The sequence below is a fragment of the Trachinotus anak genome, unplaced genomic scaffold, assembly GCF_046630095.1.
Source record: "Trachinotus anak isolate AG129_WGS33_773 ecotype Australia unplaced genomic scaffold, CSIRO_AGI_Tana_v1 ptg000014l, whole genome shotgun sequence".
Classification (NCBI taxonomy): Eukaryota; Metazoa; Chordata; class Actinopteri; order Carangiformes; family Carangidae; genus Trachinotus; species Trachinotus anak.
The window spans coordinates 12,557,695-12,568,836 of NW_027273865.1; the positions used below are offsets into that span (position 1 = coordinate 12,557,695).

At 39.1% G+C, this 11,142-nt stretch overlaps 1 protein-coding gene across 1 annotated transcript; it reads left to right on the plus strand.

Moving 5' to 3' along the window:
- Positions 1–1,283: 1,283 nt before the first annotated feature.
- Positions 1,284–5,020, plus strand: LOC139631957 (extracellular calcium-sensing receptor-like). The gene has a single exon (XM_071496648.1). The coding sequence runs from the start codon at positions 2,442–2,444 to the stop codon at positions 3,039–3,041; it is 600 nt and encodes a 199-aa protein (XP_071352749.1). The 5' UTR covers positions 1,284–2,441; the 3' UTR covers positions 3,042–5,020.
- The last annotated feature ends 6,122 nt before the right edge of the window (positions 5,021–11,142 follow it).

Genomic DNA, 11,142 nt, shown 5'->3' on the forward strand with positions numbered 1-11,142 from the left:
ACTCATCAAACAAACTGAACAAACAACAGAAATATAAAACATACATATAGTATGTGAGGAAGAAACAATGTTTATTTAATGTATACAGTATTCACCATGAGAACATAGGGTTTTAACCTCAATGATGTCACTACTGTATCTGGGCGGTCCCCTCCGATTTATGTGTGCTAACTACAGTATATAAATCAGCTGTGTCCTGAAATATCATAATCACTTGCATGTATATTCAGCCTATGAATATTTGTCATTACTGAGCTGGAGCTTTCTTTCAAACCTAGGCCAACCATGGCATTGTTGGCTGCACATCTTCTTATGTTTCTTTCTTTCTTTAGGGGTACATCTAGCTCTCATGCTGCTCTGGATAACTGTGTTTTCTTGGGGGAAGAGGAGAAAAACAGTCTGTACCAAGATGGAGATGTAGTTATCGGGGGGTTATTCCCTCTACACTACAGCCCTGTGTATTCTCCTCAAACATACGAAACAAAACCAACCCCTAATACGCATAAGTAGTAAGTAGTTGTTTAAATGTATGTGATGATAGATGAGTTGTGTATTTCACATAGATTTCATTTAACTGAATTTGTGTTAAGGGTATTCTAACGTGTATATATTTGTGCTTTGCAATGAACTGCTTTTCACTTCTGTACAGTTTCAGTGCTCGTGCCTTGCGCTGGATTCAGACCATGACTTTTGCAATCAAAGAGATCAACCAGCGCAGTGACCTCCTGCCACAGCTCAGGCTGGGTTTCCATATCCGTGACAGCTGTAATGACATACCTGTGTCTCTGAGAGCATTGTTGCTGTTGGTGAACGGCCAGCCAGAGAGAGGGCTCAGAGCCAAAAGTATGAACAGGGACGAAGGTGTAGAAAGAAACATTAATGGTTCTAATTTAGGCTGTGCTGCCATACGCCGGACTGTGTCCCCAGTTATCATAGGAGATGCTGGCTCTGGGGTTTCTATGGCTCTGCTAAGAAGCCTAGGTTCTTTCCATATCCCTCTGGTGAGCAGCCTGATTATTTGAGCACTTTTGTTATGAATAATATGTATATTTACCATGTAAATCAGTCTGGAGTCATATGGTTACACAACTTTTCAGATTTGTGATAATCTGGTAACCCAATAGTTTTTAAAATGATCAAAAATTTAATTCTTTACAATTTTTTCGAAATTATTTAAAAATTTTTATGTTGAAACACAGAAACTTTTACTTGTTTTGAAAAATTCAAAATCCAACCATATTTCGCAGGATATGGTTGGAGTTTAAATAAGTGTTTGTTGCTGTTGATTGGATCTGACAAAATGATGTTTTTAGACATGTATAAACCATTTCAAATCACCATACTTTAAACTCAGTATTAACTCAGCTCAGATCTTAATTTACTGGAGAGACTAAACTCCTTTTTCCAAGTCATGTGCAAGGAAAATTGATGCTTTTTCAACAGCCAAAGCATGCACAAGGTTAATCACTTTTTGTCAAAATACTAGGTGAGCTATTTCGCATCCTGCAGCTGTCTGAGTAACCAGAGGGATTTCCCAACCTTCATGCGCACAATGCCTAGTGATGCCTTCCAGATCAGAGCCCTGGCCCGGCTGGTTAGCTATTTCGGCTGGACCTGGGTGGGACTTATTGGCGTGGAATCTGATTATGCTCGCTTTGCCATCCAGCTGTTCCTCCAGGAGTCAGTGCAGTATGGTGTGTGTGCTGCCTACACTCACTTCTACCCTGAAGCCCTGAGTCAGTCGGCTCTAGATGAGCTTCTGGATGTTGTTCAGGTACCTCTGTGTCACTACTAACTTCTCATACAAGGGGTTGTCATAGAGGGTGCAGGCAACATAACAAAAACATTGAAATGTGACCTACATTTCCGAATAGTTGCTTCACTAATCCTGAAAATTACATTTCATTTCATTGATGGTATTAATGCTGTATTTACTTCTCTAACAACAGACAACTTAATCAAATCAATTAAAATGAGATAAGCAAATTTTGAAGCAAAGAGTGAAATACATTTACTTGTCACTGAAATCTATTCTTGTCTCAGGAACACTTCCCTTCGTCACTACAATAGGCTGTAGAGTTTAAAACAGTCACATCATCAGTTAGACTTTAGTTTAGGCTCGCAGAGCTTAGTACAGGAGCACCAAAAACTAAAAAGTTAACTTAAAGTTAAGTCATCACCTCTCTGGCAGTTTCTCACCTTCATTTGAAGCATTTCAATTGAACTGCTATATCATGTAACATGTTCCTGATATTGTTTCTTATTTATTTTTCAGCTTTCATGTGTCTTGTTCATCTACATATTCATAAGTGCAGTATTTTACAGCTGTAGACATTATGATTGCTTGAATATGAACCATATTTCACCATCACTTGATTTAAGATTTTCAAGCTGTTTAAACTTAATCAATTATTAAATGTATCTACATTTGTACTTTTTAGATGGCATCATCAAAGGTCATCATTAACTTCTCTAGTGAGTCATCGATGCAGGGCATTCTCAGAGAGATAAGACGTCGGAATATGACCGACCTGCAGTGGATCGCCAGTGAGGCCTGGGCCACTGCTACATTGCTTTGGGAACAGTTTGGAGATCTCCTGATGGGAACGCTGGGATTTGCCATCCGGAGAGCTGATGTGATTCCAGGACTGAAGCAACATCTCACCAGTCTCAGCCCATCCAATATTCATGAATCTGCTTTCTTGGCAGAATTCTGGGAGGAGACATTTAAATGCAGACTGAATGGGTCAGTGAACAGCCACTCCCATGGGGACGACAACTACCTTGACAGACTTCCGTGTAAAGGGACAGAGAATTTAGATGATGTTTACTCTCCTTACTCTGATGTGACACAGCTACGAGTGTCCTATAATGTCTACAAGGCTGTGTATCTGGTGGCACATGCATTGAATGATATGAGTAACTGCAAAATTGGAAAGGGCCCTTTCCTTAATAGCACCTGTGCAGACCCTAAAAATTTTAAACCATGGCAGGTGAGACAAATTCCAGGTGAAATATTATTTTCAAATATAAATTTCTAAAAAGGCTGAGAAAGAAGAAAATGCACCATACTTTGTGTTTAGATAACCTGCTTCTCTTCTTCCCTCAGCTCATCCACTACATGAGGCGTACTCATTTTTCTGCACTGGGGGCAAAAGTCAACTTTGATCAAAACGGTGACCCAATTGCTTCTTATGATCTAATGAACTGGCAGAGGAGTCCTGATGGCTCACTACATTTAGTTAAAGTAGGTTACTATGATGCCTCACCGCCTGCTGGATACAGCCTGGTCATAAATGATTCAATGATTCAGTGGCCTGTTGGGAAGCAGGTGTGTTCTCTGCAAACAGGCTTGAGACCATGTTCACCTCTTAGACTGTTGTATGTACTGTTGATCAACACATCAGCTAGTTTGTTCCTACTAGTGTGCAATATACTTTATTGTTAAACAAACAGAAAAAATGTCTCTTCCAATGCAACCTTTTCAAGCTGAGACACATTCCATACAAATATTGAAAAAATAAACCCAATAATAACCCAGCATTGTGGTATAGTATAAGTATATTGTAAGTATATATAAGTATATTTTCCCCTTTAAATATGTTAATGGTTGATACCTGGGTTGGTTACAGAGTAAAATCTATATATAAATATATCTAAATATCATTTATGAAAGTAAAAATAAATGAAAAACTGTCAGATTGCAGCTCAAATATGCAGCATGTTTACAGGAAAAAAAGATACATTGTTGACATTATTATATTGGGTATTGTTAATGTTAACTATGGTCTCACATCTGTTGTTGATCAAACAGTTTGCTCTTTGTGTAATAATTATTACAGATACACCAATACCCTGTTACAGCAATACCCTGTTGTAATCCTCTTAATGGTTTACTCAGAATTGTCTCCATCTTAAGCCTTAACAGACCTTTTTGGGGTTCATAATTTAGTTTTCAAAGCTATTTTCACCTTTTAGTCTGTATGTAAAGTAGAGACTGCAGACACCAGTATACTGTAACAGAGACAGAACTGTATAGTGATATTTTTTTGAAATCAGTGTCTCTCTGAGTGGCTGAACTTTGCCTCTCAGGCTTTCCGGTCTGTATGCAGTGATAGCTGTCCTCCAGGTTCACGCATCGCCAGGAGAAAGGGGCAACCCATCTGCTGTTTCGACTGTGTCCCCTGTGCTGAGGGAGAAGTTAGTAATAATACTGGTGTGTTGTGTTCTGTCTTTTATCACCATTTCTTCTGTGTTATGCAAATATGAACTGGACTGCTTATCTAAGCTAAAACAAATTCTCTTCTCTCTCCATCTGCAGATTCTTTAGAGTGCTCCCGCTGCTCAGAGGACACGTGGCCCAATAAAGCCAGAGACCTCTGCGTCCCGAAGACCATTGAGTACTTGTCTTACCATGAATTAATGGGCATGGTGCTTTGTGTTGTATCTGTCCTCGGAGCGTGTATTTCCCTCTCCATCCTTGCCATATTCTTCATATATAAAGACACACCACTGGTTCGGGCCAACAACATGGAATTGAGCTTTCTCCTCTTGATGTTCCTTGCTGTTTGTTTCCTTGTTGGCCTGTTGTTTATTGGTGAGCCTTCAGACTGGCTTTGCCGTATCAGGTACCCGGCATTTGGGATCAGTTTTGCCCTCTGCATTTCATGCCTCCTGGCTAAGACAGCAGTAGTCCTAATGGCTTTCAGGTCCACATTGCCAGGAAGTAATGTCATGAAATGGTTTGGACCCAACCAGCAGAGAACCAGTGTACTTTTAGGAACAGCTGTGCAGGTAGAAAATCTTTCCAAAAACCAGCTTTCAAGAAATATCTTTTTAACTGTGTTGACTAAGAGCCTGTTGTTTTTCTTTCTGCTCAGGTAATCATATGTCTTATCTGGCTGCTCACCAGCCCACCTTATGCAAACAACAACACAGATTACCACAGTGCTATCATCATCATCGAGTGTGTTACTGGTTCAGAAGTTGGCTTCTGGTGTGTTCTTGGATACATCGGCATCCTGGCCTGCATGTGCTTCCTAATGGCTTTTCTGGCTCGGAAGCTCCCTGATAATTTTAATGAGGCAAAGTTCATCACCTTCAGCATGCTAATATTCTTTGCTGTGTGGATTACTTTTATTCCAGTTTATGTGAGCACAGCTGGAAAATACACAGTGGCTGTCCATATTTTTGCTATTTTAGTTTCAGCGTTTGGACTTCTTTTTTGCATTTTTGCTCCAAAGTGCTATATCATAATTCTAAAACCAGAAAAAAACAGCAAGAAAAACATGATGCAAAGGTAAAAAAGGTAAAAACAGGTTACATACCATGCATTTGGAAAGTGTTCAGACCCCTTTATTTTTTTTCATATTTTGTTATGTTGCAGCCTCATCCTAAAAAATAAAAAAATATATAAAATAAAATTTAAAAAAATAATGCAAAAACATTTTTCCCTCAAGAATATACTCAATACCCCATAATGATACCCCATATTTTGCAAATTTATTAAAATTTTTCCATGACACTTGAAATATAGCTCAGGTGCCTCACATTTAAAGTGATCATCTTTAAGATGTTTCTACACCATGATTGGAATCCACCTGGGGTAATTTCAATTGATTGGACATGATTGAAATTTAAGGGGTCTGAACACTTTCTGAATGCATTGTCTATAAGAAACCCATTCCATTTGAATTAAATGTTTGTGTGTTTTAATATTTTTTTCATATAAGATTTAGGCCAGAAATACATTAAAGCAAACCTTTTTGAAAAAAGCATCTCCTGACTTTAAGAGAGTTTCTGCTAATGTTTCAACTATTGAGCATATGTACAACTAAACAGTTATAATTAAACATAAAATTTGTGTGATTTTAAATTGTATCATCCTTTTACACTATAATATATCCAAAACTTTTTCTATACAATATAAAATAAAGGGGACCCATGTTATCTATGTATATTATTTGAACTCTAAAATGCATTGGTTACAGTAAATGATAATGATAAAATAATAAACATTCAGAAAATTACAATTATTATTAAATTAATATTAAAATTAATTAATATAAATTATAATATAAATTATCTTTATTTTCATTTTAATTCATATCTGAAAATGTCTGAACAATATAGTAATGCAGATGTTTGTTTGTTTTTTGTTTTTTTTCTTGTTTTTTGACTATGAGAATGTTCTGGATGATAACAGTGAAAGAAGTAAAACTATTTCAAAAAATATTGTATTATTACTCTAGTATTCTAGAGTAATGGAGTAAATAGTGACTAGAGTAATGGAGTTTTAATTTGGGGTGTTAATGTGTGGTTAATGTGTAAATATGAAAACCCCCCTTTAATAAAAAAAAAAAAAAGACCTGTTTTTACAACTGTATGTGACAATCAGTGGTGAATTATTTTATAATTTTGTGTGTTAAATGTATATGTACATGCATTTTATGAAATTATGTGTCCAAATATTATAATTCATACTGTCATCACCAATTTTTTTTCTGTAAACAACATAATTACCAGTTACAACTTTTACAAGTTTTACAAAGCATTTATATACTGTACACACAATGAAAATCTATTATTATGAAATTATAAATAATTCATAATACCCATTTAATGACAGACAAAATTACATTGATTGAATAGTTAATTTGCATTCATCGATGACTGATAAATTATGAATTCATTGATAACTGATGAAAATCATAGAAATCATTTCCATCCATGGTTGTCACTGATGGTTCAGAACATCTTGTGTATTCTCCAATGTCATATGAAATGCTAAAAAAAATCTTTTTTTGTCATTATGTCATATAAAAGTTGGACGTAACAGTAACATCATCTTTCAAAATCAAGCAATCATATTCTTTTGTCCAGTTTTTTTGCCATGGTCTGCCATGGTATAGCAGTCCTCGCTCCTTTCACTGCTGCTATTGACTGTGTGAAAAACTCAAGCATGAATGGCGTAAAGGAAAATCAGAAGTTCTCTATGTTCAGTGGCACGAGAGTGTTCTGAGATACAAGTATGCCCTCTCCACTGCTAGAACTGGCCACTTTTCTAAGCTAATCAACAAAAATAAACACAATTCTAGCTTTCTTTTTGACACTGTAGCAAAACTGACTCAGAAGCAGCCATCCCTCAGCTGCTCCCCCTTCACAGCCCATGATTTTTTGAAATTTGAGACTCTTCTCTTGAATCATTGTCTAAGCTGGTGTTGGCTTCTAAGCCCACCACCTGCCTATTGGACCCTCTACCAGCTAAAATTTTCCAAAGACCTCTGGCCTATACTGGGACCTTCAGTGCTGAACACTGTTAATTTATCATTAATGACTGCCACCATCCCCAGTAGCTTTAAATCTGCTGTGGTCAAACCATTACTTATAAAACCACACCTTGATCCTGGATCCCTAAAAAATTATTGTCCAGTCTTGAACCTTCCTTTCTTTTCCAAAGTACTGGAAAGAGCTGTGTCTCAGGAGCTTTCAACCTCAGGACCTGCCACTCCACTCAGACAGCGCTCACTAAAGTAGTAAACGATCTTCTGATTTCTATGGACTCTGACGCCACCTCTGTGCTCTTCTTATTGGACCTTAGTGCAGCTTTTGATACGATAGATCACTGTATTCTCCTTGAACGACTGGAACACACATTTGGTGTCTCTGGCCTGGCACTCACCTGGCAAAAGTCTTATTTATCTGACAGGACACAGTGTGTCTCCTATAATAACACTATATCAACATATTCTGCTGTGAAATATGGAGTACCCCAAGGCTCTGTTCTTGGCCCTCTGCTTTTCTCTCTTTATATTTCACCTTTAGGATAAGTTATTCATAGCCATGGAATAAATTTCCACTGTTATGCTGATGATACTCAGCTGTATCTGCTCATAAAGGCTGATGATTCCTCTCAGATTGCAAAGAGCTCTGTTTGTCTTATGTAAAAAGAGAGGAACTACTGTGTTACTCGCTGAGAGCTGCTGGCTGGTGTCCTGGGCCTCTGCCACTTCCGGCACTACCTTTAGGGTAGGAAGTTCCTCCTGCGCACTGACCGTGTTTACCTAGCTCCTCCACTTGAAAGAACTGGAGGGGCAGCTGGCCTGGTGGTCAGAGATGTTGCAGGACTATGATTTTCAGATCTGCGACCGGGCTGGCTGTCTCCATGCCAATGCAGATGCGCTGTCCCAGAGCCCCTGCAACAAAAAAGAGTGCCACTACTGCTGGTACGTGGAGGAGCAACGCGCAGTGACCCAAGTGGTGGCGGCCTTGTGGACCACTTCATTGGGGGAGGACAGTTCCCCCTCCATCGGCTTTGAAGGTGGTGCAAAGTCTCCATCCCCAGCAGCATCTGATTACAGCTTGGAATTTGCCGACCGGGATCTGCACCTGGCCCTGGTCCTGTGGGCGTATCGCACAGCAGTTCAGAAATCCACCAAATGCACTCCTGCAGCCCTCAAGTTTGGGCGTGAGCTCGGTACACGTGTGGGCTTTGTGTTCGGCAGCCCCCCTTTACCAGAGTGGGAGGGTGAGCCTGGGTTGGACGATCTCCACCACCTCTGGAAATGGCTGCGGGAGGTGCATGAACTTACCAGGCAGGCTCTGTCGGATGCCGGATCCAGGCAGAAACGAGCCAATGACAACTGCTGCAAGGGAGTGGACTTTGCCCGCAGGGCTCAGGTGTGGAGTACAACCCAGAGCACAAGAAGGGTTTGTCCCCTAAGCTCATGAGCCAGTGGGTGGGGCCCTGTAGACTGTCGGATATTGTGTACTGGATGCCTCTAGTCAAAAGGAAGCGGGTGGTGGTGCTCCACCGCGACTGGCTCACACTTTACTGACCCCTGGGTCCAGCGGGCTGGGAGCCAGAGGTTGAGGACTAGCCCCAGACACCTGTGCCATCACACGATGAAGCTTCCAGGCCGGCACAACGACGGCAGTGGCTTCCCCAACACTTTAGAGACTTTGTTATGGACACTTAGGTTGCTGGGGGCAGCCAACCACTTAGGTGAGGGCAATGTAACGTGTTGGGGGCAGAGTTCATGTTTTTTATGTTCAGTAATGCATTCATTGTTCTAGTTGCACTGTGTTTTCCTAGGGCTCCTAAATCTTTCCTCTAGCGCACTACCGGAAGGGAGGTTGTTTTGGTCCCGGGGGAGAGTAAGCGCAGGATTCGCCAGTACAGGGAGCGCTTGGTTAAGCTCTGTCTCTGTTTTAGCTTTATTACTGTTATTTTGGCATCTGCCACGGCCCACTGTGGCGTGTTCTAAGCTCCATAAAGCTCCCAAAGTTCCGATAACTGCATCAAGCTGTGTTTTGTACCACAAACAGGCTGCTCTGCTACAATATGAAAGAGACAATTGTGAATAACCAGCCACTAAATCAAACTGTCCTGTCCTTTGCCAGAGTTGCCCAGGGTGAAAGATGCTGATCAACTGTGTGGATACCCACAAACCCCTGGCAGTGCACCGCACTCCATAACAGCTTTTGTTATTACTGATAGTGTCTAGATGGGTACATCTTTATCCTTTGCAGATAGATTATCCAAGGTCTTATAGATCATAATACAGAGAGAAGCATCATTCAGAGGGGACTGTCCAAATGCAGTTCAAGACAAGTATGAGTAAAGAAGGACAAAAGCTAAGACACATAACAGTACTTAAGGAAATATGACATCTGTGTTATGTCGTGCTGGACAAAACATTTTTAGAAAATGGCATGGCACTACTCTAATTCATATGCTGGCTTTGTACTACTCATCATTTTATCCTAAGTGCATATACAGGAACAAACATGGGGTTAACGTTGGGGAAAAAATCAAGCTTTGCAAAAGAAAAAAAAAAAACACTAACTGTCAATTTGGAACAGGAAACATTTAGCAATCTCTGTTGCAGAGAAATTTTTTGCTGACCAATCTTTGACTTTGAAGCTCTCTAACAAGTCTTGATCCCATATTAACCACAGACCTTACATCAGGCACCTAACCAAAAAACCCATTCAAGGGAGCTTTGTTAGTTGAATGTAAAAATATGTTGTTTGAGAGTACTTGCTAAAATGAATCATGCTGTTGGTCTTCTTGGGTGTAGAGGAGCTTCTATTGAAATGGAGTGGGGTGCACAGGTAAGGAGCAATTATTGGCAACTTATTTACACTTACTTACTTATTTACAACCTCCAATCAGGCGCTGAATGTAAAGTGGCGCATACTAAACAGCAAAATTTAGCCAAATTTAGCTTCAAATAATGTAACAAAAATAACAAAAAAAACAAAAACAATTTACAGCAATAACCTTTCTTAAAAAACATTTCAAGTAAAATTCATGTTAAATCTAAAAGTAAAGTATAAAAGTAAATTTATGTGTAAAACTTAAATTAAAACGTAAAATTAAATTTTAATTTTAATTTTAAATCTTAATGTTACACGTTAACTCTAAAAATTTAATCTAAATTTGAATGCCAAATGTAAAATCTAAATGTTAAATGTTGAATCTAAATGTAAATGTTAGTGAAAATAAATATTTAGCCAGTTTGCAAATTCACCTTGCTGGTCACTGGAAGTACCAAAATAAAAGCTTGATCCTACACTTTCCACAGTCAATCCAGACTCAAAACTCTTACAATTTTGGTCAAATAGTTAAATGTTCCCTGTAGATGTACACTACACCTGGGTGGCTCCTTACATTTGAAAATTTGGTAGATTGCAGGACAGGTTACCCCACCAAAACCTACTGTGTTGCTTTGTTACTGCTTATCCAAACTACATACAAATTTTCATTTTGACTGGGTGGAAAATATACAGTGACAAACAAACGCACAAAAATAAATTCATGACTATCAAATCATGATACTGACAAAAAAACGCTGGATCACCAGCCTTTCAAACAACCATAAAATAGGCATAGGACATGTTGGCCTTTCAAGACATCTCTGGCTTAGCTAGTCTGGGTCTGCTCTGCTTTGCTTGCTTCACACTAGGCTTTTCTATCATCCATTTAAACTGTATGACTTTGTCACAGCTTAGTTTAGAATCCAACAGACTCCACTACACTATCTTTAAAATTCAGAAATCCTACAACAGGTTAGGCTAAATATTCAGTGCTCTCTCTGATGTTCAGACTAGTAAAATGCAATCTGTCAAGTTAGTCAA

Bases quoted from the DNA above. Each gene is read 5' to 3' on its own strand.
- LOC139631957 (XM_071496648.1), top strand. From the start codon at position 2,442: ATGGCATCATCAAAGGTCATCATTAACTTCTCTAGTGAGTCATCGATG.